Below are 27,834 nucleotides of genomic sequence, written 5' to 3'. Positions count from 1 at the left end.
CCTCTGGATGGTAGTGAGGTGGGCACACTGGAACCCGAATACCACTGGCCTCTCCTCACTCCACACATTCCATAAGTTCTCAAGTCCTTTCTACTTCAACTTCTGGATACTCTGGTGACCTCATTCCTTCTGCAATTGTCCACACTGCCTAGGTGTGAGTCTTCCTGTCTCTCAGATTGTCCCCTCTGTCCGTCCTCCAAATGGCAGCCAGAGACATCTGCATAAAACTACAAACATAATCATGTCTTTCTCTTGCTTTAAAGCTTTACTATGCACATGAATAGCTTGGGAGTTTGTAAAAATGTAGATTCTGTGCTGAGATCTGGGGTGGGGCCTGGGTTTCTAACAAGCTCTTCAAGTCCAAAGATGCTGGTCCATGGGCCACACTTTGAGTAGCGAGGCACTGGAGAAATTGTTCTCTGAACACAGAAACCCCAGAGGAGCAGCAGACTTGTATGAGATGGGCGGCTTTCGGGGATCATGATTTCCCCTGGAATAGTTTATAACAGCGGTTGCAAACTCACAGCCCCAAGGGCCAAATCCCCGCCCCGCAACCTATTTTTATAAATACTTTTATTGGAGCACAGCCATGCCCAATACATTTTCTTGTTGTCTGCGGCTGCTTTTGTGCTAGAAAGGCCAAGTCGAGTAGTTTCAACAGAGATCATAAAGCTGTATATTGAGACTTGCAGCAATTTAAAGAGGATGGACTTGAAGAAGTAAAAACAAAACACAGCCAGGCATATTGGCTCACGTCTGTATCCCAACACTTTGGGAGGCCAAGGTGGGTCAATCACTTGAGGTCAGGAGTTCGAGACCAGCCTGGCCAATATGGCAAAACCCTGTCTCTACTAAAAATACAAAAATCAGCCAGGTGTGATGTTGTGGGCCTATAGTCCCAGCTACTCAGGAGGCTGAGGCAGGAGAATCTCTTGAACTCAGGAGGTGGAGGTTATAGTGAGCCGAGATTGTGCCACTACACTCCAGCCTGGGCAACAGAGCAAGACTCCATCTTCAAAAAAATAAATAAAAACAGACACACACACACACCCTTGCACTCCTGCTGGTAACATTCTCAGACTAGCTTTTGAAGGAAGTGGCTCCAGGCATGTGTGGGAATTTGAAGATGGAATTCTTAGAGAACATTACCTGGCCAGTCTCTGTTTCCCGGATGAGGAGATAGCGGCTCAGAGCGGTCAGGGGTTCTGAGTGGGAGTCTGGGCCCCATAGTTGGTTTGTGTTAGGGCTGAGATGGGAACCTGGGCCTCCTGACTTCCTACCTAGGGTTTCTACCTCCAGGACGCCCTGCACAGAATTCTGCCAGCAGGTGGGGGTGGGGTGGGGGGAGTTACTTAACACGAAAACCTTTGGTCAGCCAAAGGTGGGGGCATGTGGCCCAAGGAGCCACCTGCCACCTGCCTTGGGCAGGCTTTTTTCTGAGCCACATTCCAAAGACTGTGGAGAGCCCTTTTCCATCACACAGGCAACCCCTGTCTTGACCCCTTACACTGGAATAAGTGGGTTGATGGAGGCTAGGCTGGGGTGGGGGGGCGTTAAATTGGAGCCCATACCGGAGGTCTGGGGATCTGCTTCTCTCCATCTGTGACCTCATCACGTTGCCCTAATGTCTCAGAATGTTGCCTGTGATATCCAGGGAACTGGATTAAATGCTTCTGAAGGTGGATTCCTTTTAAATTAAAATAGTAATAGGTATTGGGGGTGGTGGAGACAAAAATGAGTTTTTTCCTTTATTAAGGTGAAATTCACATAACATAAAATTAACTACTTTAAAGTGAACAATTCGCTGCCGTTTAGTATTCATAATATTGTACAACCACCATCTCTACCCAGTTCCATTTCCGTCACCCCAGAAGAAAACCCTGTGTCCATTGAAATCTATCCTCCCCAAACTTCACCCATTCACCTTTCACCTTTAAGCTATCTTAACACTAATAATGAGCATACAGGCCTTTCATGGTCTTCTTATCTTGAATGTAAACCATTGATTTGTTTTCTCTGCAGTTGCCTTATTAAAACTTTTTTTTAAAGTGAGGTATTGCTGGGCGTGGTGGCTCATGCCCGTAATCCCAGCACTTTGGGAGGTCGAGGTGGGCAGATCACAAGGTCAGGAGGTTGAGATCTTCCTGGCTAACATGGTGAAACCCTGTCTCTACTAAAAATACAAAAAATTAGCCAGGCGTGGTGGCGGGCGACTGTAGTCCCAGCTACTTGGGAGGCTGAGGCAGGAGAATGATGTGAACCCGGGAGGCGGAGCTTGCAGTGAGCCGAGATGGCGCCACTGCGCTCTAGCCTGGGCGACAGAGCAAGGCTCCGTCTCAAAATAAATAAATAAATAAATAAACAAACAAACTGACATATAACACAGCAAAGAACACAACTGTATTAATCTTCAAATTTTAAAAAATGTTTAGTTATTATGGGGACATAGTTGTACATATTCATCAGGTACATGTGACATTTGACTGCATTAATCTGTGTACAGCTTGAATTTGATTTTTACATGTGTGTGCACATGTGTAACCAGTACCTAGTTCAGTGGCTGTCAGTCATGGGGTGATTATGCCCCTCAGGGGATATTTAGCAATGTGGTTGTCACAACTTGCGGGCTGGATGCTACTGGCATTTAGTGGGTAGAGGCCAGGGATGCTACTAAACATCCTTCAATGCACAGGACAGATGCCACACACAGAATTATCTGGTCCCAGACCAGGCACCATGGCTCACATCTGTAATTCTAGCACTTTGGGAGACTGAGGTGGGTGGATCACTTGAGGCCAGAGGTTTGAGACCAGCCTGACCAACATGGTGAAACCCCATCTCTATTAAAAATACAAAAATTAGCCGGGTGTGGTGGTGCATGCCTGTAATCCCAGGTACCCAGGGGGCTGAGGTACAATGATTGCTTGAACCCGGGAGGCAGAGGTTGCAGTGAGTTGAGATGGCACCACTGCACTCCAGCCTGGGTGACAGAATGACTCTGTCTCAAAAAAAAGAAAAAATCTGACCCTAAATGTCAATAGGTGATGAGGTTGGGAAACCCTGTTCCAGATCAAAGCCTAGGACATTTCTAGTTGCAGGAGCCCCCCTCTTGCCCCCTCCCAGTCTACACCCTCTCCCAAAGGAGCCGTCATTCTTACTTCTATCACCAGCCATTAGATTTGCCTGGTCTTGAAATTCATGTTGATGGAATCATGCAATATGTTCTTTGCTTGGTGCTTGGCTGCTTCCACTCAATATAATATCGGTGAGGGTCATCCATTGTATTGTTGTGTGTGTGTTAGAAGTTCTTTTTTTACTGCTGGATAGTAGTCTATTGTGGGACTATTCCACAAATGATCCATCCTCCTGATGACAGATGTTTAAGTTGTTATGAACATTCTTGCACAAGTCTTTTGGTGGACATATGGACTCCTTTCTCATGGGCGTTCCCAGGAATGGAATCCCTGGCTCATAGAGTGGGTGTATCTTCAACTTCAGTAGGTTCTGTCAAACGGCTTTCCAGAAGTTGACAAATATTGACTTCCACCAGGTGCATATAAGTGGTCCAGTTTCTCTGCATCCTAGTCAACACTTAGAATTGTCATCTCTTTCATTTAGATTACAAGACAATAATCAGATTCAAAGACAGGGGATACAAACTTTCTTTTGTGGGTGGGTAATGAAAATGTTCTAAATTAGATTATAGTGATGGCTGGACAACTGTAACTATACTGAAAACCACAGTACATTTTAAGTGGGTGAACTTTTTGGTAAATTGTATCTCAATAAAGATGTTGAAAAAATTGAAAGGGGAATGACTTTCCTACAATGTGACTTATGTTATCATTTACCACTTAAAATCACTTTGGAAGTCATTGGTTACAGCATTGGCTTCACTCCTATTTCTCTACTGTCTTATCCTATTGATTCCTATCCTAAATACAGTTGTTTAAAAGCAGCTCTAGGCTGGGCATGGTGGCCCACGCCTGTAATCCTAGCACTTTGGAAGGCTGAGGCAGGTGGATCACCTGAGGACGGGAGCTTGAGACCAGCCTGGCCAACATGGTGAAACCCCATTTCTACTAAATATACAAAAAAATTGGCTGGGCATGGTGGTGCACGCCTGTAATTCCAGCTACTCAGAAGGCTGAGGCAGGAGAATTGCTTGAACCTGGCAGGCAGAGGTTGCAGTGAGCCGAGATCGCGCCACTGCACTCCAGCCTGGGCAACAAGAGTGAAACTGTCTCAAAAAAAAAAAAAAAAAAAAAAAAAAAAGGCAGCCCTAATTTTTGGCTTTATATACAACTAATTGTCCATGAATCTGAGTCTAGGCTTGAACTTCAAGTCAAAAAGGTAGGCTGGGCGCAATGACTCAGACCTGTAATCCCAGCACTTTGGGAGGCTGAAGTGGGGGGATCACTTGAGCCCAGGAGTTCAAGACCAGCTTGGGCAATCTAGCAAGACCTCATCTCGACACAAAATAATAAATTAGTCAGGCATGGTGGTGTGCATCTGTAGTCCCAGCTACTCAGGAGGCTGAGGCGGGAGGGCCTCTTGAGCCCAGGAGATTGAGGCTGTAGTGAGGAGTGATTGCACCATTGTACTCCAGCCTGGGCAACAAAGCCAAGACACTGTTTCAGAAACAAAACAAAAAATAATTTGCATGTACCCAGTTGAATACTTTTCTGGAGAGATCTGTATAACCCAAATGTTTGTGCCTTTGATTACCTTTTCCTCTTATCAGTTTATTATATCTCAGGTGTTTGTTCATTTCTAGGGGTTCACTTCCATAGGCCTTACCTCTTTGGCTTCCAAATTTCTCAGCAAATAAATCAAGGTGGCTGGGCACGATGGCTCACACTTGTCATCCCAGCACTTTGGGCGGCCAAGGTGGGTGGATTGCTTGAGCCCAGGAGTTAGAGGCCACCCTGGGCAACAAAAAATAAGAATAATTAGCTGGGCGTGGTGGCACATGCCTCTAGTCCCAGGTACTCAGGAGGCTGAGGTGGGAGAATTCCTTGGGCCCAGGAGGCATAGATTGCAGGGAGCTGAGATCATGCCACTGCATTCCAGCCTAAGTGATGAGCAGGACTCTCAAAAAATAAAAATAAAAATAAATAAATCAAAGGCAGTGGTTCTCAACACGGGGCAATTTTTTCTTCTAGGGGGTAGTTGGCAATGTCTGGAGATGATTTAGGTTGTCATGCTGGAAACGAGTACTACTGGTATCTAGTGGGTAGAGACCAGGGATGCTGCTAAACATCCTTCAACGCGCAGGACGGCCTCCTCCACAAATTTTATCAAAGAGTCTATCAAAATGTCAGTAGTGCTGAGGTCAAGATACCCTCATCAGGGATGATTTGCTATGAACTCTTTGGTCATATATGACAACTCATTTGGGATTAGGTTCAGCCGCACGTAATAGAAAACCTCAAATAGCACCAATTTAAGTAAGTTAGAAGTCTACTTTCCTCTCACATAAAATAAATCTTGGGTTGGCAAGTTGGCTTCATGGTGTTATCAGATGCCCAGGCTGCTATTTTTCCACTTCACCATCCAAGCATTTATTTTTCACACTTAGATCTCATGGTCCAAGGGGGCTGCTGGAGCTCCACCATCACATCTTAAGTTTGAGCTAGCAGGAAGATAACCGAGAAAGAGAAGGGCACAACCACCCCCTTTTAAAAGAGACTTCCCAAGAGTCCTGGACAACATTTTGATTCCTTTCTACTGGCTGGAATTAGTCACATGGCCTGGAGCTACAAGGGAGCCTGGGAAATGTAGTCTTTTATAGTGTTCCACAGGTTAAGAGAAAATGGGTATTAATATGGCCCTTTCTATGTGTCAAGTAGCCACAATGCCACCCACATATAAACATATATAATCTTACATAACCCTCACAATAATCCTATATGGCAGGCATTAAAAATATTTCATAATTAAAAAAAAATACTGAGGTTTAGAGAGATTAGGTAATTTGTACAAGGTTGAATAGGGGGTAAGTAGTGGAACTGGGATTGGAACCCAGGAGTTCTGCTGGGTTCTGAAGGCCTACTTTTTCCAATGGACTACACTCCCTCCATTTAGACTGGGAGCAATAAGAATGTGTAAATATGGTTGGAGGCTGTTTGTAAAGGCAACATTTTTTATGTAATCGGCTTTCGAGTTACCCGTTCAGCATTTGTGTATATGTAAAAGAGATAACAATTCTTGAAGGATAAATTTAGTCCTCAATTTTTTTTTGGGGAAAGGTAGTTATTTCTCCAGCAGTAAATCTCTCTTCCTGCATTACAGAATTTAAGTTGCCTGCAAAGACAAATTCTTTCAAGTGAATCTGAATTTCCTATTGTCTTACATTAAAAAACACACATACACACAATGATCCCAAATGAAAAATCTCATCACAGACTGTGGGGGGTTGAGGAAGGGAGGGTGGGGAGCAGGACAGTCCATGGCATGGTGGCAGACACTGGACTAAGCAATGTACACACTGTTTTAGGGGTCTCCAGAGAAACAGAAGCAATAGGATGTACAGAAATATATCTGAGAGGAGATTTATTATAGGAATTGGCTTGTGAGGTTATGGAGTTGAGAAGGCCCACATCCTGCAGTGTGCATGCTGGAGACCTGGGTAACCTGGTAGTGTCATTCAGTTCCAGTCCAAAGGTCTAGGAGTCAGGGGCTGAGGCTATAAGCCTCAGTCTGAGTCTGAACCAGCAACTCTGATGTCCAAGGGAAGGAGAAGGTGGATGTCCCAGCTAAAGCAGAGAGAGCGAATTCATCCTTCCTCTACCTTTTTGTTCTATTCGGACCCTCAGTGGGTTGGGTGATGCTTGCCCACATTGGACATGGCCACTGAGTTCATCCATTCAAATATTAGTTTGTTCCAGAAACACCTTCACAGACACCCCTCAAAATAATGGTTTACCAGCTGGCTACCTGGGTATCCCTTTAAATTAACATATACAATTAACCCAGTCAAGTCAGTCAAATTGACATATAAAATTAACCACTAGCTGGGTGCAGTGGCTCACATCTGTAATCCCAGCACTTTGGGAGGCTGAGGTGGGTGGATTGCTTGAGCCCAGGAGTTTGAGATCAGCCTGGCCAACGTGGCAAAACCTCATCTCTATGAAAAACACAAAAATTACCTGGGTGTGGTAGCATGTGCCTGTAGTTCCAGCAACTTGGGAGGTTGAAGTGGGAGGATCCCTTGAGCCTGGGATGTTGAGGCTGCAGTGAGCCGTAATACTGCCACCGCACTTCAGCCTGGACAATGGGGTGAGAACCTCTCTCAAAAAAATAATAGAGCAGCCACCACACACACACACACATGTGCACACACACACAGTTTTACTTAGTCCCCCCAGTAACCTTGTGGGCAAGTGTTTTTGTTTTTATTTTTTTGAGACAGAGTTTCACTCTTATTCCCCAGGCTGGAGTAAAATAGGTCAGTCTCGGCTCACTGCAACTTCTGCCTCCCAGGTTCATGCGACTCTCCTGCCTCAGCCTCCCAAGTAGCTGAGATTACAGGCACCCGCCACCACACCTGGCTAATTTTTGTATTTTTAGTAGAGACGGGGTTTTGCCATGTTGACCAGGCTGGTCTCAAACTCCTAACCTCAAGTGATCTGCCCGCCTTGGCCTCCCAACGTGTTGGGATTACAGGCATGGGCCACCACACCTGGCCAGGCAAGTTATTATTAAGCCAGTTTTTATAGACAAAAGAACAAGTGCCCTACACAGTGTCTGGCAGCTAGAAAGGGCTCAATTGTTGTTGAGTGCAGATTGCATGAGGCACAGAGAGGTTGTGATCCATGCAAGGTCACACAGCAGGAGGTGGAATTGAACCTACATCTGTGCAACTATAGAGAGGCTCAGGAAGGTGAAGTAACCTGTCCCCAGGTGTATAGCACGTGGGAGGCTTAGGACTCCTGCTCCCCAGGCTCGCCTCATCTCCACTGGCAGGCAGCCTGCTATATGCAGAGCACAGAGTTTGGGCGGGAAAGGGAGTGAGGTGAGTCCTCTACTCCACCGCCCTCTTCCCACCAGAGTTCCAGTTCCCAGGCAGGGCTGGGCGGGGAAGGCAGGGCTGGCTGCCAGACACAGGATGCCAGGACTCCTCCCATGGGGTGACCCCCTGAGCCAATCCCCAGCAGCCTCACCCAGCCACTAGGATATGCCAGGCTGTGCCCCAGAAGCCTCTTTTCCCCAGATTCCTCCAGCTTCGTGGGAACAGGAAGGTTAACATCCCAGCGGAGGGGGCCTGCAGTGGGGGAGCCCCTCAGAGCTTGGGGGATGGGCAGAGAGATGCCAGCTGTGTCTGTGCATGTGTGTGTCTCTGCCTGTGTATATAACAGATCATTCTACCTGACCTGGAGAGGGTGGGGGTGTGTGTGCGTCTCTGCCTGTATATACAAGGAATAGTTCTACCTGACCTGGAGAGGGTGGGGGTGTGTGTGCGTCTCTGCCTGTATATACAAGGAATAGTTCTACCTGACCTGGAGAGGGTGGGGGGGTGTGTGCATCTCTGCCTGTATATACAAGGGATAGTTCTACCTGACCTGGGGAGGGTGGGGGGGTGTGTGCATCTCTGCCTGTATATACAAGGAATAGTTCTACCTGACCTGGGGAGGGTGGGGGTGTGTGTGCGTCTCTGCCTGTATATACAAGGAATAGTTCTACCTGACCTGGGGAGGGTGGGGGTGTGTGTGCGTCTCTGCCTGTATATACAAGGAATAGTTCTACCTGACCTGGGGAGGGTGGGGGGGTGTGTGCGTCTCTGCCTGTATATACAAGGAATAGTTCTACCTGACCTGGGGAGGGTGGGGGGGTGTGTGCGTCTCTGCCTGTGTATACAAGGGATAGTTCTACCTGACCTGGGGAGGGTGGGGGTGTGTGTGCGTCTCTGCCTGTATATACAAGGGATAGTTCTACCTGACCTGGAGAGGGTGGGGGTGTGTGTGCGTCTCTGCCTGTATATACAAGGAATAGTTCTACCTGACCTGGAGAGGGTGGGGGTGTGTGTGCATCTCTGCCTGTATATACAAGGAATAGTTCTACCTGACCTGGAGAGGGTGGGGGTGTGTGTGCGTCTCTGCCTGTGTATACAAGGGATAGTTCTACCTGACCTGGAGAGGGTGGGGGTGTGTGTGCATCTCTGCCTGTATATACAAGGGATAGTTCTACCTGACCTGGAGAGGGTGGGGGTGTGTGTGCGTCTCTGCCTGTGTATACAAGGAATAGTTCTACCTGACCTGGGGAGGGTGGGGGTGTGTGTGCGTCTCTGCCTGTGTATACAAGGAATAGTTCTACCTGGCCTGGAGAGGGTACAGTGTGTGTGCGTCTCTGCCTGTGTCTATAGGGGATCGTTCTACCTGGCCTGGAGAGGGTGGGAGGGCAGATGGGGAGAGGAGCAGGACTTTCCTTTGGCATTTTTCAGATTGTGTGGGAGAAAAGCATGCGCTGTGGGAAGAGCTGCGTGCCACCTTTGCTCTGTGAACAGAGAAGTGTCTGCGTCTGCCAGCTCTGTGTGCCAAGGCAGTGAAGGGGTCCATACCTGCTAAGGTTTTCAAGAGTTCCTTCTCCCAGGCCCTGTGCTAATCACGTTGCTGGATTGTCTCACTAAACCTCGCCTCCAGCCCATGGACTAGGAATGATTATGACCCCTGCTGTAGTGGAAAGGCTCAGAGAGGGTAGGACATTGGCCCAAGGATACCCAGCTTGGATATGCTGGAGCTGGGATTCAGACAGTCTGGTGCCAATGCTTCTCCTCTTGTCTTTTTCATTTTTTGGAGTCTTGCTCTATTGCCCAGGCTGGAGTGCATTCGTGCCATCTTGGCTCACTGCAACCTCTGCCTCCCGGGTTCAAGTGATTCTCCTGCCTCAGTCTCTCAAGTAGCTTGGATTACAGGCGCCCACCACCACACCTGGCTATTTTTTTTCTTTTTGTATTTTTAGTAGAGATGGGGTTTCGCCATGTTGGTCATGCTAGTCTCGAATCCCTGATCTCAGGTGATCCTCCCGCCTCGGCCTCCCAAAGTACTGGGATTACAGGTGTGAGCCACCGCACCCGATTGTGTACTCTTGTCTTAAACACACACCCCATGGTGTGTATTTTTCCATCCAGAGAGACAGTGTTCACTGAGCACCTACTAATTGATTAATATATGCAAAGTCCTTGGAAAAGTACCTGGTACACAATAGCAGTATGCTAAGTGTTGCATATCATCATCATCATCATCATCATTATTTACTGTGTTACTGACATTGATCCCATGTAGGTACTGGGAATTCAGAAGTGAGCAAAACAGACCAAAACCCCTTCCCAGAGGAAAAGCTTGCTTTTTGGTTAGGGGAATTAACGACAAAATTAATGAGTAAAACATACAGTATGTCAGGGATAAGGGCTAGAGAGAAAATGAAGCCGGGGAGCAGGCAATTGGGGGTGCTGGCTGGTTTAGGGCTGCGATTTAAACTGGGATGTCAGGGAAGGGCTTCTTGGCTTTTTAGCCATAGCCTGAAGGAGGTGGGAGAATAAGGCATGTGGATACCTGGGGAGGTACATCCCAGGTGGAGGGGCAGCTCCCCTATTTGATCTTGTTGCATTGGATTGCCCTGTAGAAAGACCATGTCGCTAAACTGTCCCTCCAGCTCGGGATGAAGGTCCCCTGGGCTTCCTCCTCAGCATGAAGCTTCAACCTGCTTTGTCTCCAGCCCCTGCCCCTGGCCAGCCCATGCAGCCATCTGCCTCTCTGGCGTTGGGAGTCCCATTCCTCAAACTTCTGGAAGCTCTCATGGTGCCCCAGTGTTTCTAGTGCACAAGCAGGGGCTGCCCCCCAGACAGAGTGGGTGTGGCTTTTTTTTTTTTTTTTTTTTTTTTTTAGTTGGAATCTTACTCTGTCACCCAGGCTGGAATGCAATGCCACAATCTCGGCTCACTGTAACCTCTGCCTCCCAGGTTCAAGCAATTCTCGTGCCTCAGCCTCATGAGTAGCTGGGATTACAGGCTCACACCACCACGCCTGGCTAATTTTTGTATTTTTAGTAGAGACTGGGTATCACCATGTTGGCCAGGCTGGTCTCAAACTCCTGACCTCAGGTGATCCACCTGCCTTGGCATCCCAAAGTGCTGGGATTACAGGTGTGAGCCACCTACCTGGCCAGATTTCCTCCCTTCTAATGAAGATGACCCTGGCCTTGAGTGACAGAGTCTGGACAAGATGTTAAGGGGCATGTTTTTTGGCAGAGCACACACCCACATGGACAGATTTACGTTGGGTGTGAGTCATTGATAGGTTCTAGGGAAGCCAATTCTGGAAAACCTGCAGACAGGCCCTGTAAAGAAATGGGAGGGGGACCAGGCACAGTGGCTCACACCTGTAATCCCAGCACTTTGGGAGGCCAAGGTGGGCAGATCACCTGAGGTCAGGAGTTCAAGACCTGCTTGGCCAACATGGTGAAACCCTGTCTCCACTAAAAATACAAAAATTATCCAGGCCTTGTGGCACACACCTGTAATCCTAGCTACCAGGGAGTCAGAGGCAGGAGAATTGCTTGAACCCGGGAAGCAGAGGTTGCAGTAAGCTGAGATTGTGCCACTGAACTCCAGCGTGGGCAACAGCGCAAGACTTAGTCTCAAAAATAAAAATAAAAATAAAAAAAGAAATGGTGGGGGGAGGAGGAGGGGACAACAGGGGGAGGAAGAAAGTGGAACGGAGTGGGGGTGGTGGAGAAACAGGCAGCTGTCAGTTCCAGTCTCAACCTGGGAAGGATATGGGGTGGGAACAGGCTCTGCAGTGGTCTCTGCCCCTCAGTGTCCTCCTCCTAGCTCTGCTTCAATTCTCTTTCACCTGTGTTATCTATGTACCAAGTGCAGGAGTGCCATATTCTCAATTTTACCGTATTCATGTGCCACCTGGACCATTACTGACTGTGTATTTCTATTTAAATTGAGTCACCTAAAAATTTCAAAAAATAGACCGAGTGCAGTGGCTCATACTTGTAATCCCAGCACTTTAGGAGGCCGGTGTGGGAGGATCACTTGAGCCCCAGAGTTCGAGAGCAGCCTGGGCAACAAGGCGAGACCCAGTCTCTACAAAAAAACACTAAAACTAGCTGAATATGGTGGTGTATGTCTGTAGTCCTAGCTACTCAGGAGGCTGAGGTGGGAGGATCATTTGAGGCCTAGAAGGTCGAGGCTGCAGTGAGGAAAAATGGTGCCACTTCACTCCAGCCTGGGTAAGAGACCCTGTGTTAAAAAGAAAAAGAAAATTTAAAAAAAAATGTTATTTAAAAGAGACACAGCTGGGTGCATTGGCTTATGCCTATAATTCCAGAACTTTGGGAGGCTGAGGCAGGAGGATGGCTTGAGGCTAGGAGTTCAAGACCAGCCTGGGCAACATAGCAAGACCCCATCTCTACAAAAAATTAGCCAGGCATGGTGGCACACACTTGTAATGCCAGCTACATAGGAGGCTGGGTTGGGAACATCACTTGAGGCCAGGAGTTCTAGGCTGCAGTGAGATACGATAGTGCCACTGCACTCCAGCCTGGGCAACATAGTGAGACCCAATTTCTACAAACAAAATAAAAATAAAAAAATAGCCAAGTACGGTGGCATGTACCTGTAGCACCCGTTACTCAGGAGGCTGAGGCAGGAGGATCACTTGAGCCCAGGAGTTTAAGGTTGCAGTGAGCCGTGATCATGCCATTGCACTCCAGCCTGGGCAACAGAGAGAGACCTTGTCTCTAAAAATAAATATAATTAAAAATGAAAATAAAAGAGAAACTTCAGGTCACTTCAATAAATGGAAAACCATCAGCACTTGCTGTAACCTGAGGGTAGCTAGAAAATAAATATAGGGAAAGCAGAGCCAACCATTCAAATGCAGTCTGAGCCTGTGGCCTGCAGAAACTGCTCCATGCTGAAGCTGCTGTTTGTGAACCATGCAACATGGCCGAGGGCTAGAGAGACAAAGATAGGCTGGCACCACGTGGGGCCTCATGCCTGGAAATGGTCAGCAGGTTTGAAAAAAAACTGACAAGGTGGTAACTGTCGGCCGGGCACGGTGGCTCAAGCCTGTAATCCCAGCACTTTGGGAGGCCGAGACGGGCGGATCAGGAGGTCAGGAGATCGAGACCATCCTGGCTAACACGGTGAAACCCCGTCTCTACTAAAAAATACAAAGAACTAGCTGGGCGCGGTGGCGGGCGCCTGTAGTCCCAGCTGCTCGGGAGGCTGAGGCAGGAGAATGGCGTGAACCCGGGAGGCGGAGCTTGCAGTGATCTGAGATCCGGCCACTGCACTCCAGCCTGGGCGGCAGAGCGAGACTCCGTCTCAAAAAAAAAAAAAAAAAAAAGGTGGTAACTGTCTCACTTCTCTCATCTAAAAACCAGGGAATGCAGGCAGGGTGTGGTGGCTCATGCCTGTAATCCCAGCACTTCGGGAGGCCGAGATAGGCGGATCATTTGAGGCCGGGAGTTTGAGACCAGCGTGGCCAACATGGCGAAACCGTGTCTCTACTAAAAAAATAAATAAATACAAAAATTAGCCAGATGTGGTGGCACACGCCTGTGTCCCAGCTACTCAGGAGGCTGAGGCAGGAGAATCACTTGAACCCAGGAGGTGGAGGTTGCAGTGAGCTGAGATCCGGCCACTGCACTCCAGCCTGGGCGACAGAGTGAGACTTCGTCTCAAAAAAAAAAAAAAAAAAAAGATAAATAAAATAAAAATAAAAGCCAGGGAATGTTGCTAGAACCTTCTGCATAGGATTGGTTTGGTCCTATAATGAGATGATTCATGTGAGAGTCTTGGCGCAGGACCCGGCCTGGAGTAAACACTTGAGAAATGGTCGTGTGTGGCTGTGCCCTTGTTCCTCTGCTTACACAGGAATTCCAGGAGAACTAACATGGTGCCTCTTTTTGTGGCCCTGTCCCCCATCCATGTGCTGTACATCAAAGGCATCTAATAAATGTTTTTAACAGGAGGTGGAAGGGACTTGAGTTCCTGTGATGCTGGAAGTGACCATTTGTCTCACTTGTAGCATGCACTCATATACGCTTAACAAGTGTTTGTTGCATAAAAAGCAAACAGAGTGTAAAGTCCACCCGAATGTCCACTCCACAAGGACAGGGTTTTCCAGCTGTTCTGCTTACTGCTGGATCCACCGCCTGGAACAGTGCTTTGCACTAAGTTGGTGCTCAATGAACATTTGTTACGTTGACACATGAATCAATGACTCTGAATGAGTGAATGAATAAATGAATGAATGAATGAAGAAAGGATTGAGCTTATGAATGAGTATTAGCTCTTCCTTTCCCAGACCCAGGAGACAGGCCTTTTGTAAAGTTTCAGGTCCCCATCAGAGGCTGGCTGAGCCCTGAGCATGGTGACCAGGGAGTGGAGAAAGTGAACAAAGAAAGAGACAAAGTGGGCTCAGGTCACTGGCCTGTGGCATCTCTAGATTTCTCTAGCAGCAGCACCTATTGGTGGAGAGGAGCATCCTGGGAGCTGCCCTGGATGGGCTCAGGGTGAGGCAGGGCCGGTGCGTACCACAGGCAGCTGCTGCTTTTTATTTTATTTTATTTTATTTTGAGACAGGGTCCCACTCTGTCACCCAGGGTAGAGTGCAGTGGCGTGATCACAGCTCACTGCAGCCTCGACATCCCAGGCTTAAGCGATCCTCCTGCTCAGCCTCCTGAGTAGCTGGGACTACTGGTGTGCACCACCACGCCCAGCCCACTGGCAGCTTCTTATCACCCGCTGAACTCTCAGTAATGTCCTCTCCACCCCAGCAATAGGCTCTTCAAGTAAGGACGCCTAGATGGTAGGGGCCGTTTTCCATGACAGGGCAAACACTGGGCAAAGTGGCACCAAGAAGCATTTTTCATCTATATAAGGCTTCATTTTCTTCTGCGCTGGGCTGAAGTGGTGCATTCTAAGGGTTGTACATCCCACCTACTGCCCCCACAAAGGGGAGGTTTCTGAAGAAAATCCCCAGGGCTTCCAAGAGAGGTGTTCCCCCATTGAGTGTTTATATGCCACTCACTTGCTGGGCACAGAACATTCTCATGGGATAATGTTTAACCTGCGTGTGGGCTGAGTTGCTGTGGCACACGGAGGACCAGGTGAGGGGCCGGCCTCCTTCCTAGGTGGGCTCCGGAGAAGGCTGGGCCTCCCTGCCTCCCATAACCCAGCTTCCTGTCTTGACTCCACCAGTAGGAAACAGGCATCCTTTTGTCGTCTTTAGGGAGCAAACTGCTATCTGTTTTTTCTGGATTTTTTCGTAAGCTAATAGAGAAGCCAGGACTTTTATTCTTTGAAAAAATTCTGTTTTAAGCAATTTCTTGGTGTCCATAGGGTATGGACCCAACCTCACTAAAACAGTCATTCCTGCGTATGAAGATGTGTGAATGTTTTACAGCTTATGAGAAAGGAAAAAAACAAAGTGATTGTAAAATCCTTGAAGGCAGGGACTGGGTGTTATACTTGCAATCCCACCTTGTTCAGGAGCAATTTACTGTGTAATCAGTTTTCCCCTATCTTAAAAGCTGAGATGGGCAGGACTCTATAATTTGGAGGGCAGGTTGTTCCCAAATTTGAGTGTGCATAAGAGTCACTGGGGGGAAGCTGGTTAAAAATCTAGACTTCCAGATCCCACTGTGATTCATTCATTCAATTAATGTTTACTGAGCTACTACGGTAGGTAGGGTTTCCAGATTTAGCAAAGACAAATACAGGATGTCCATTTAAACTTGAATGTCAGATCAACAAAATTTTTTTTTTCTTTGAGCCAGAGTCTTACTCTTTTGCCCAGGCTAGAATATAGTACAGTGTTGTGATCATAGCTCAGTGCAACCTCGACCTTCTGGGCTCAAGCAGTCCTTCCTCAGCCCCCCAAGTAGCTGGGACTACAGATGTGCACTATATGCCTGACCAATTTTTCATTTTTTTTTTAGAGGGATGGGGTCTCACTATATTGCCCAGGCTGGTCTCAAACTCCTGGGCTCAAGCAATCCTCCCACCTCAGCAACCCCCCAAAGTGCTGGGATTACAGGCACAAAGGCACCATGGCCGACCGACAAATTATTTTTATTTTATTTTATGTATTTTTTTGAGACAGAGTTTCACTCTTGTTGCCCAGCCTTGCAGCCCAGTGCAATGGTGTGATCTTGGCTCCCTGCAACCTCTGCCTCCCAGGTTCAAGCGATGTTCCTGTCTCCGCCTCCCAGTAGCTGGAATTACAGGTGCCTGCCAACACGCCTGGCCAATTTTTGTATTTTTAGTAGAGGTGGGGTTTTATCATGTTGGCCAGGCTGGTTTTGAACTCCTGACCTCAGGTGATCAGCCTGCCTTGGCCTCCCAAAGTGCTGGGATTACAGGCGTGAACCACTGCGCCCGTCAAATTATTATTATTTTTCGAGACAGGATCTTGCTCCGCTGCCCAGGCTGGAGTGCAGTGATGCATCATGGTTCACTGCAGCCTTCACCTCCTGGGGTCAGGCTAATCCTCCCACCTAAGCCTCCTGAGCAGCTGGGACCACAGGTGCATACCACTACACCTGACTAATTTTTTTGTATTTTTTGTGGAGATGGGTTTTCACCATGTTTCCCAGGCTGGTCTCGAACTCGTGGGCTCAAGCAATCCTCCCACCTCAGCCTCCCAAAGTGTTAGGATTATAGGTATGAGCCACTGTGCCTGACCTACAAATTGTGTTTTAACATCAGCATGTCTCATGCAGTAACTGGGGCTTGCCTCCGTGCATTCATGCTACTATAACCAAGTACCATAGGCTAGGTGGCTTGTAAACAGCGAAATTTATTTCTCACAGTTCTGGAGGCTGAAAGTTCAAGGTCACGGTGCCAGCATGAGCGGGTTCTGGTGAGGGCCCTCTTCCGGGTCGTAGACAGCCTTTGTTTATTCTTCACCTGGCAGAGAGCAACGTAGCTCTTTGGCCTCTTATAAAGGCACTCATCCCATTCACGAGAGCTGCTCTTCTCACCTAATCACCTCTCAGAGGCCCCACCTCCAACACATTGGGACAGATTAAGGTTTCGATATAGGAATTTTGGGGGAACACAAACATTCAGACAGTCCGTTATAGAACATACATGACAAAGTGCTTTGCTGTTTATGTGAAATTCAATTTTAACTAGGAGTCCTATAGTTTAACTGGTAACCCTAATGCTGCACCAAACACTGTTTTAGGCGATGGGAGAACAGCGTGAACAAAACACAGCCCCTGATTTCTGACAGCGTATGTTCTAGTGAGGAAGCAATTTCCTGGTGACCCCATAGGGTCTGGAGACAAATCAATCCACATAGACAAATAGATCCAGGAAGGAAGGGGGAAGCCAGGTGAGGGGTGGAGTGATAGAGGTGGCTGTCCATTTTTACTAGAGTAACAGGGAGGCTCTTTCTTTGGAGGTGACATTTAAACAAGGACCTGGGGAGGTGAGATTTAGATGCAGTAAGTATGTAAGGCTCAAGGATCCGCATAGATAATAAGCCCTTCTGGAAGATTCCGATGTGGGGGTCTGTGAACGCCACTCGGGGAAAAATGACTTTAGGGTTTCAAGGCTCGTGTCCACCTCTGATGATGCACTGAGCTGTTTACTGCCCTTCTCTGGGCCTCAGTTGACTTCATATGTGCAGTGGGGATAGTAGCCACTGACTAGCTTTCTCACAGGGCCGTTGTGGGTATCAAATGACGTAAAAGATGGGAAAGGACTTCATAAACTGAAAAGTGCTCAGCAGGGTCTCGACTAGCGCTGTCCAATAGAAATACAATGCAAGCCCCTTGTGTAACTTTAAAGTGCCTAGTAGCTGCTTGAAAAAGCAAAAAACTGGCCGGGCACGGTGGCTCAAGCCTGTAATCCCAGCACTTTGGGAGGCCGAGACGGGCGGATCACGAGGTCAGGAGATCGAGACCATCCTGGCTAACACGGTGAAACCCCGTCTCTACTAAAAAATACAAAAAACTAGCCGGGCGAGGTGGCGGGCGCCTGTAGTCCCAGCTACTCGGGAGGCTGAGGCAGGAGAATGGCGGGAACCCGGGAGGCGGAGCTTGCAGTGAGCTGAGATCCGGCCACAGCACTCCAGCCTGGGCGACAGAGCGAGACTCCGCCTCAAAAAAAAAAAAAAAAAAAAAAAAAGAAAAAGCAAAAAACTGAAATTTATTTTATTTTATTTTATTTATTTTTTGAGACAGAGTTTTGCTCTTGTTGCCCAGTCTGGAGTACAGTGGAGCGACCTCGGCTCACTGCAACCTCCTCCTCCCGAGTTCAAGCGATTCTCCTGCCTCAGCCTCCCCAGTAGTTGGGATTACAGGCACCCACCACCAGACCCGGCTAATTTTTTTCTTTCTTTAGTAGAGACGGGGTTTCATCATGTGGACTGGGTTGGTCTGGAACTTCTGACCTCAGGTCATCCACCTGTCTCGGCCTTCCAAAGTGCTGGTAAAACAGGCGTGAGCCACCCCGCCCAGCAGGAAATTGATTTTAATATGTTTTATGTAATACATAATACTTTGATAATATACCAAAGTGTTATTTTTACATGTTGTCAATGTAAAAATTACTACAGAGATATTTTATAACAATTTTCTTGTGCTAAGTCTTCAAAATCTGGTGCATGTTATATGCTTACGGCTCACTTACGGCTCATCTCGATTTGCACTAGCCACATTGAAATGCTTAACAGCCATGTGTGACCCTTGGCCTCATGTTGGACAGCACAGGTTATATCATGAATATTATGTGAAGAGCCAGCCTCATTGTGTTAAAACACAGTGTATTAGTGGAAATTTTGAGGTATAATCATACAGCAAATTTTTAAATATTTTTATATTTTACTTTACCTTTTTTTTTTTTTTTTTTAAGAGATGGGGCCGGGCGCGGTGGCTCACACCTGTAATCTCAGTACTTTGGGAGACCAAGGTGGGCGGATCGCAAGGTCAGGAGATCAAGACCATCCTGGCTAACCTGGTGAAACCCCGTCTCTACTAAAAATACAAAAAATTAGCCAGGCGTGGTGGCAGGCACCTGTAGTCCCAGCTGCTCAGGAGGCTGAGGCAGGAGAATGGCATGAACCCAGGAGGCAGAGCTTGTAGTGAGCCGAGATGGCGCCACTGCACTCCAGCCTGGGCGACAGAGCGAGACTGTCTCAAAAAAAAAAAAAAAGAGACAGAGTCTCGCTCTGTCACCCAGCCTGCAGTGCAGTGCTGCCATCACAGCTCACTAGAGCCTCAAACTCATGGGCTCAAGCCATCCTCTCACCTCAGTCTTCTGAGTAGCTAGGACTATAGACATGAGCTACCAGGCCCAGATAATTTTTTTTTTTTTTTTTTTTTTTTTTTAGAGATGGTGTCTCACTGTGTTGCCCAGGCTGGTCTCAAACTCCTGGTCTCAAGTGATTCTCCTGCCTTGGCATCCCAAAGTGCAGGGATTACAGGCGTGAGCCACTGTGCCCAGCCTTTATTTTATTTTTTAAATTGACACAATAATTGTGCATATGTTTTGATGCACACCATGTATAGTGATCAGGATAACTTGCATTTCCATCATATCAAACATCATTTCTTTGTGTTGGAAACATCCACTATCCTCCTTCTAGCTATTTGGAGCTTATGTCATAGTCATCCTACAGTGGCATAAAACACTGGAACTTATTCCTCCCACCTCGCTGTAACTTTGCATCCTTTAAGAACTCACTCTCTATCCCCCGCCCTTTCCCTTCCCCTTCTAGGCCTGTAGTATCCTCTGTTCTACCATTTACTTCTATGAGATCAACACTTTAGATTCACATATGAGTGAGAGCATGCGGTGTTTAACTTTCTGTCCCTGGTTTACTTCGACGGTAGAATATTGAACAGTAAAGTGAAACAGACCAGTGACACAACAATATGAATGATTCTTACAATAGGCTAAGTAAAAGAAGCCAGACTAAGGGCAACAGATCAACAGATGATCACCATTGAAAAGACAGTTCCCAAGAAGAGGGGGCATTCCACACCACAGGGGTCCACAGGGGGAGCACTGGGGTGGCTCAGGAAGGAGGGAGGGAGGGGGAGAATTGTGGGCAGGAGCCTTTGTTATGGTTTCCGTGGGAAGGACAGGGTGGGGCAGGGTAAGAGGCTTAGGAATGGCTAATTAGGATCATTTCAATGGGCTCTGGGGAATAGGGACTGTCCCTAGTTGAATAGTACCTGGCCTGGGGTGATTAGAGCAGGTGTACGGTGGCCTGGTGGATAGTGAATGCCCAGTAAAGGAAGTGGTCGGACTGTGGGCTGTAGGTTGGTTGCTTTGTATTTGAAGCGTGTGCTCCAGGGTGACTTGTCTGCTTATCTCTAGGAACTGGCTAACCCTGGGAGGGCCAGTGCCTGTAGGGTCAGCAAGGCCTCAGATATCAAAGCTCCAGAACACAAAAGATAAGACGTGTGTCATGCAGTCATACAGCAAGAGGTTTGGCCGGGGGCATGACAATCCAGATTGGTTTGGGTGAATGTCAGTAGCTCTGTCATTTCTCGGCCCTGACAGCCTGTGGCCAGCCCCTTAGCTTTTAACAGGAAGAAAGATTTCAAGGAATTGCCTGAACTGAGCTTCTTCAGAGCTTGTTTCTTGTGCTAGAAGTTTTGAAGGCTTTGCCTAATTCCAGTTGAGACATTCAAGGGACAGGATCCCTTTCTCCTTTCGTGTGATTATTTATTTTTTTTTTAGACAGTGTCTCACTCTGTCACCCAGGCTGGGGTGCAGTGGCATGATCTCAGTTCACTGCAGGCTCGATCTCCCCTGCTCAAGTGATGCTCCTGCCTCAGCCTCCCTTGTAGCTGGGACTACAGGCATGCATCACCATACCTGACTAATTTTGTCTATTTTTTGTAGAGACAAGGTCTCACTATGTTGCCCAGGCTGGTCTCAAACTCCTGGACTCAAGTAATCCTCCCACCTCATCCTCCCAGAGTGCTGCAATTATAGTCATGAGCTACCACGTCAGGCCTCTATGTGATATTAATGCCCAACTCCAAACATGATGGGGTCTGGGGGAATCTAGGGGTTTCTAGTGCCTGCTGATAATCACCCAAGTGTATTGGGAGATGAGGAGTGGTATTTTCCTCTCCCTTGGAAATACCAGGTCCCTCTTGGCTGCAACATCTCAGTGGTTGGTGCTTGTGGACCATGGGAGGAGAGTGTAGGGATAGGAGCCTCTTTCGGTTAATATCTCTGATGCCCACCCCTCAGGCCCCACCCCAATCCACCTGTCCACCTGTACCACCTGGGCTAATCCACATGCTTCTCTGAAGACCTGCTCTTCAAAGAGACAAGCACAATGCAAATGAAAACCATAATATACCACTACATTCACAAGAACAGCTGAAATTAAAAAGAGTGACCACACTAAGTACTGGCGAAGGTGTGGAGCAACTGGCACTCTTGAATACTGCTGGTGGGAATGAAAACTGGAAACTTGGGGGAAAACTTTGACAATTTCTTAAAAAGTGAAACATTGACCTAGTCTATGATCCAGCCATTCCACTGCTAGGCATTTACCCAAAAGAGATGAAAGTACACATCTCCCTAGAGACTCAAATACAAATGCTCATAGCAGCTCTTATTTGTAATAGCCCCAGAGTGGAAACAACCCACATGTCCATCAACAGGTGGCTGGATGAAAATTGTGGTGTCGGCCAGGCACGGTGGCTCATGCCTGTAATCCCAGCACCTTGGGAGGCCGAGTCGGGCAGATCACGAGGTCAGGAGATCGAGACCATCCTGGCTAACACGGTGAAACCCCATCTCTACTAAAAATACAAAAAATTAGCCGGGCGTGGTGGCGGGCGCCTGTAGTCCCAGCTGCTCAGGAGGCTGAGGCAGGAGAATGGCATGAACCCAGGAGGCGGAGCTTGCAGTGAGCCGAGATTGTGCCACTGCATTCCAGTCTAGGCGACAAAGCGAGACTCCGTCTCAAAAAAAAAAAAAAAAGAAAGAAAGAAAATTGTGGTGTAGCTATGCAGTGGAATATTGTGCAATGAAATGAAAGAGATCACTGATACATACAACAACATGAATAATTCTCAAAGTAATTATGCTGAATGAAAGAAACCAGACCCACCCCCCTCCAAAAAAAAAAAAATATATATATATAGAGAGAGAGAGAGAGAGTCAGATTCTGATGCTAGAAAGGCAAACTAATGCATTGTGACAGAAGTGTTTATCTGTGATCAGTGGTTGCCTAGGGTAGGAGGGAGGGATTATAAACAGGTATAGAGAAACCTTGGGGAGTGATGGATTCATTCATTATCTTGATTATGGTGATGGTTTCATGGGTATATACATAAGTCAAAACTCAGCTAATTGTAAACATTAAACATGTGTAATTTATTATATATCAACTCTACCTCAAAGCTATAAAGCTTTAAAAAAAAAATCTGTGTTTTAAAAAGTCATGTACAAGCCAGTCATGGTGGCTCGCATGCCTGTATTCTCAGTGCTTCAAGAGGTCGAGGCAGCAGGATCACTTTAGGTCAGGAGTTTGAGACAGGCCTGGGCAACATAGCAAGACACCCTCTCTAAAAATATAAAAAGAAAGTTAACTGAGTGTGGTGGCATGCACCTGTAGTCCCAGCTACTGAGGAAGCTGAGGTGAGAGGATCCCTGGAGCCTGGGAGGCAGAGGTTGCAGTAAGCCATGATCCCGCCGTTGCTCTTTAATCCGAGCAACAGAGACCCTGTGCCACAGAGGAGGAGGAGGGGAAGACGGGGGGAAGAGGAGGGAGGGAAGGAAGGAAGGAAGGAAGGAGAAAAAGAGAAAGAAAAAGGAGGAGGAGGAGGAAGAGAAGGAGAAGGAGGAAGAGAAGGAAGGAGAAGGAGGCAGAGAAAGACTGAGGAGGAGGAAGAGGAGGAAGAAAAAGAAGAAAGAAGCATGCGTAAGCTTTAGGGGTGGGCTGGCGGGAGATCAGACTGTGAGGCAGTGCCAGCCTCCAGTCCCAAGGCAGATCTGGGAGCAGGCGCTAGGATGCAGAGGGGACACAGAAGGGGACAGGTGGGCCTGGACGCTCCCCCGGAGTGGCTCACACTCTGATTGGGGGACCCAACCTACCCTGCTGTGAACCAGTCTGTCTGAGGTGTGTTAGTGGAGACACAAACCTTTGCTTATGCCAGAGATGTGATTTGTTTCAATTGGGAGGATGGGATGAGGCTTCTTGGAAACAATGGTATTTCAATGTATTGGTCTCAAATTTGAAAAATAGGGCCGGGCGCGGTGGCTCAAGCCTGTAATCCCAGCACTTTGGGAGGCCAAGACGGGCGGATCACAAGGTCAGGAGATCGAGACCATCCTGGCTAACACGGTGAAACCCCGTCTCTACTAAAAATACAAAAAACTAGCTGGGCGAGGTGGCGGGCGCCTGTAGTCCCAGCTACTCGGGAGGCTGAGGCAGGAGAATGGCGTAAACCCGGGAGGCAGAGCTTGCAGTGAGCTGAGATCATGCCACTGCACTCCAGCCCGGGCGACAGAGCGAGACTCCATCTCAAAAAAAAAAAAAAAAAATAGAGTGTGATCATTGAAATAGCTGGCCTCTGATGAGCACTTAGTATGTGCTAGGGACTCTTGGAAAGCTGTACATGCAGTATTCCATATTATTCTTGTCACACACTTACTGTGTGGACACTTTTATCACCTCCACATAAGGACATGGATGCCCAAGGTCTTATAGGTATAGGTCTTATAGGTATAGTGGTGATACCAAGATTTGGCCCCTGGTGGTCTAGTTTCCAATTCAGCACTCCTATTATTCCCAATCTGCCTCTAGTGTGTGCGTGTGTGGATGGAGAATATATTGGAATGTACAACTGTTTGAGTTTTTTGTTTTTTGTTTTTTGGAGATAGGGTCTTGCTCTGTTATCTGGGCTGGAGTGCCATGGTGCAATCATAGCTCACTGCAACCTTGAACTCCTGGGCTCAAACAGTCCTCCAGCCTCAGCCTCCCAGGTAATTGGGACTACAGACTTGCGCCACCATGCCTGGCTAACTTTTAAAATTATTTTGTAGAGATAAGGTATGTTGGTATGTTGCCCAGGCTAGTCTCAAACTCCTGGGTTCAAGCAATTCTGCCACCTTGGCCTCCCAAAATGTTGGGATTCCAGGTGTGAGCCACTGCACCCAAACTTGAGTTTGATTTGAAGGTGCGTTTGGGACCCTTCAGTTGTAAATCATTATCACTTATCACTAGTCTAAAATGGAAAAGGTAGACGGTATTGAACAAATGTTGAATGAATTACCCCACGTCACTTGCAGATAGTACTTTTTGTTTTACGTCATAGTCTTGTCTGTCTCTTTCCCCAAACCCCCATGGTTTTGATGATGAACTTTCAAGTAGGGCTTCACTGGTTGTTTCTTTGAATTATCCTCTTCATTAATTACGTGAACAGGGTAGAAATGCTCAAAGATGTTGACTTCCCATGGTCTTGTATCAAGGTAGCAATCACATTCACAAAGCAGATGCCCTTGTATGGAAGAGCAGGTGCATCTCCAGCAGTGGCCCCATGAAGATGTTCCTGGTGGAGCTGATGAATGGCTTCTCTAGGTGGTATAGAGTCTCTGGGAAAATGAAATTGAACTCTTCATGGTCATCAGTTGCTCGGGCATATCCTTCTGAGTGCTGGAGGCCATCATGGCAGGACATCACTGCATCATTTCTAGGCTTCTTAGGGACTGAGCACATGCAACCTCGCCATTGTGTTCTGCTGAGTCTGGGAAGGGGTGTCAGGACAGCTTGTCCTCAAAGGGCCTTGTCACAGGAGAGGGACACCGTGACCAGCAGAACTGCTCACAGGTCGAGGGCCACTGGGTGACAATAGGGCGGAGAGTGGATGTTTCAGTCATGGGGATGTGACATCGTTTAGTGCCAGTGTCTCAGTTCTGGGTGTGTTTGTGGTTGGCCAAGTGCGCAAGGACGGGTTCCTTCTGGAATAAATGCATAGACTTTTGAGCCTATTCTTTGTTCATGCTCTCATTCTTTTATTTTCTGTTGTGGAAAGTTTCCAGTACACAGAAGTAGAGAGAATCATATCAAAGACTCGCAGCAGGTGCTGTGGACCACACCTGTAATCCCAGTACTTTGGGAGGCTGAGGCATGATGGCTGCTTGAGCCCAGGAGTTTGAGACCAGTCTGAGCAACATAGCAAGACCTCATCTCTTGAAAAAAACTAAACAATTAGCCAGGTGTGGTGGTGTGTGACTGTAGTCCCTGCTACTTGTGAGACTGAGGCGGGAAGCTCATTTGAGCCCGGTAGGTCAAGGCTGTGGTGAGCTGTGATTGCGCAACTCCACTCCAGCCTGAGTGACAGAGCAAGACCCTTTCTCAAAAAAATAAAATAAATGAAAGACTTTCATATACCCAACACAAATGTTGACATTTCACCAATCGTGCCTTGTATTTGACTTTTTCTGATTTTCATTGAATTTTCTGTTGAGGCATAACAGTCAGTAAAGCTCACAGCTTGATGGATTTTGAAGATGAATTTTCATCTATGTTTATATCTGTGCAACCTTCAGATCAAGATGTAGAACATTCTCAGACCTCAGCAGGCTCTTGCCTGCGTCTCCCTGAGATCTGCATTTTCATAAATTGTAGGATACAACAGTGACATCGTATTGGGAAAAATATTTTGACAGATAAAAACTTGTTTTCCTTCTTGCCTTCCTGCCTTATTTTCTCCCTCCCTTCCTCTCCCCTTTCTCCCTTTCTCTCCCCTCCCTCCCTCCTTGCATTCTTGTTTCCTTCCCTTCTTTCTTCTTTATTCACTGATTTAGTTGCTAAGAGGGTAAACTCTGGATTTGTTAAAAAAAAAAAAAAAAAAAAAAAAAGCAGACTGGGTGTGGTGGCTCACGCCTGTAATCCCAGCACTTTGTGAGGCTGAGGCAGGTGGATCACTTGAGGTCAGGAGTTTGAGAAAAGCCTGGCCAACATGGCAAAACCCCATCTGTACTAAAAATACAAAAATCAACTAGGTGAGGCAGCAGGTGCCTGTAATCCCAGCTACTTGAGAGACTGAGGCAGGAGAATCACTTGAACTTGGGGGACGGAGTTTGCAGTGAGCCCAGATCATGCCGCTACCTGGGCTCCAGCCTGGGCGACAGAGCGGGACTCCATGTCAAAATAATACTACTAATAATGGAAAATACATACAGATCCAGAGTTTACCTTCTTAGTAATTACCTTCTTAATTACTAAGAAGGTAAACTCTGGGTCTGTTTGAATACATACATACATATATATATTATGGAAAAACCCAGATTAAGTGAAACTGGCTTAGAGATTGGCTTAGAGATTGTTTTAGATGAACAGTCTCTGTCAATCTGAAAGGCCTGCCTTCCTCCTTCCCTTCCTCTCCCTCTTCCTCTCCCTCACTCCCTTCCTTTGCTTTCTTCCTGCTGAGCACTGACAGGCAACTCTAATGGCTATTGGAGATTCAGAACAAAACTAACCATAGTACTGGCCCGTCTTCCATGTCCACAGTGCCCCGGTGACTAGAGGGTACCCGAAGCGGCTTCTCAGGGTTTCTAACCCATTTTTTTTTTTTTTTCCTGAGACGAAGTCTCCCTCTTGTCCCCCAGGCTGGAGTGTGACGGCGTGATCTCTGCTCACTGCAACCTCCACCTCCCAGGTTCAAGCAATTCTCCTGCCTCGGTCCCCCGAGTAGCTGGGATTACAGGTGCCTGCCACCATGCCCGGCTAATTTTTGTATTTTTAGTAGAGATGGGGTTTCACCATGTTGGCCAGGCAGGTCTACGACTCCTGACCTCAGGTGATCCACCCGCCTCGGCCTCCCAAAGTGCTGGGATTACAGGCATGAGCCACCACGCCTGGGGCCTCAGGGTTTCTTAGGAAGGGTGAGCTCCCTGCCCCACAGGTACTCAAGGCCAGGGAAGGGGTATCGTAAGTGCCTGGCTGGAGGCTGACCTAGTTGACTTGAGCTGCCCCCAGGTCCCCAGTCAGACGAGGTCAAAAGGGCCTGGTGGGTGGTGACACCTGTGTTCCCTCGCAGACGCTGCAGGAGATCTTCCAGGCCGAGAACACCATCATGCTGCTGGAAAGGTCCATCATGGCCAAGGAGGGCCCGCTGAAGGTGGCCCAGACGAGGCTGGAGTGCCGGACCTGGCGCCCCAACGTGGAGCTGTGCAGGGACATCCCGCAGTTCAAGTAAGTGAGGGAGGCCAGAGGAGGCAGGAGAACCCCTGGCAATCCAGGAAGGTGGAAGGGTGGGTCTCAGGAGCTCCCAGGTGCACTGGGTCTGAAAAACAGACCCTCCCTCAATCAGGACATCCAGTCCCACAACTCAATAGAGTGCAGGGTGCGGGTGGAGTTCTGAGATGCAGCTCGGGCTGTACCACTGCATGGCTTCCTCATCACTGGGACCCCCACCCTGTGCACTGTGGTCTTCTCACTTGCCTAAACTAGCGGTGGTTTTGTAACTCGGTTGTGCTCTAGAAACCCTCCTGTTTCCCTTGAAAGCCAAGGCAATGAATGGTAGCCTCCCAGGCGGTGGCTTTACCTTCTCTCTCCAGGCTCCCATGAAAGAGGCACCTGGCTCATTCCTCACTCATTTCCCACCTCCTGCTTTGTAAAGTTCTCACCATGAAGCCCTGGAAGAGCCTTATGAGCTCCTGGCTGATGGATTCCACCCAACCTGCTGTGCTAAGGAGGCTGGTGTCTGTTGACGAAGGGCTTTGTCACAGGACAGGGGGTGAAAAACTAATTCCTGCCTAGAAAGGAGGTTTGTGGGGGGCAGGGGGCGGGGATTGTAATAGGATGATGGCCAGGCCAAGAAGGA

General features: G+C 47.8%; 1 protein-coding gene across 3 annotated transcripts in view; it reads left to right on the top strand.

Annotated features, from left to right (window-relative positions):
* TEKT5 (tektin 5) overlaps positions 1-27,834 on the top strand; it is a 105,576-nt gene that overhangs the window by 70,045 nt on the left and 7,697 nt on the right. For all 3 annotated transcript variants that reach the window (XM_077987210.1, XM_077987212.1, XM_015125607.3), the window contains one exon: positions 27,049-27,203. In XM_077987210.1, coding sequence (XP_077843336.1) covers positions 27,049-27,203 — 155 coding nt within the window. The remainder of the gene's footprint in view (positions 1-27,048; positions 27,204-27,834) is intronic.

Source organism: Macaca mulatta, chromosome 20 (assembly GCF_049350105.2).
Source record: "Macaca mulatta isolate MMU2019108-1 chromosome 20, T2T-MMU8v2.0, whole genome shotgun sequence".
In the NCBI taxonomy this organism is placed as follows: domain Eukaryota; kingdom Metazoa; phylum Chordata; class Mammalia; order Primates; family Cercopithecidae; genus Macaca; species Macaca mulatta.
This window is presented reverse-complemented; position numbering and strand designations above follow the sequence as displayed.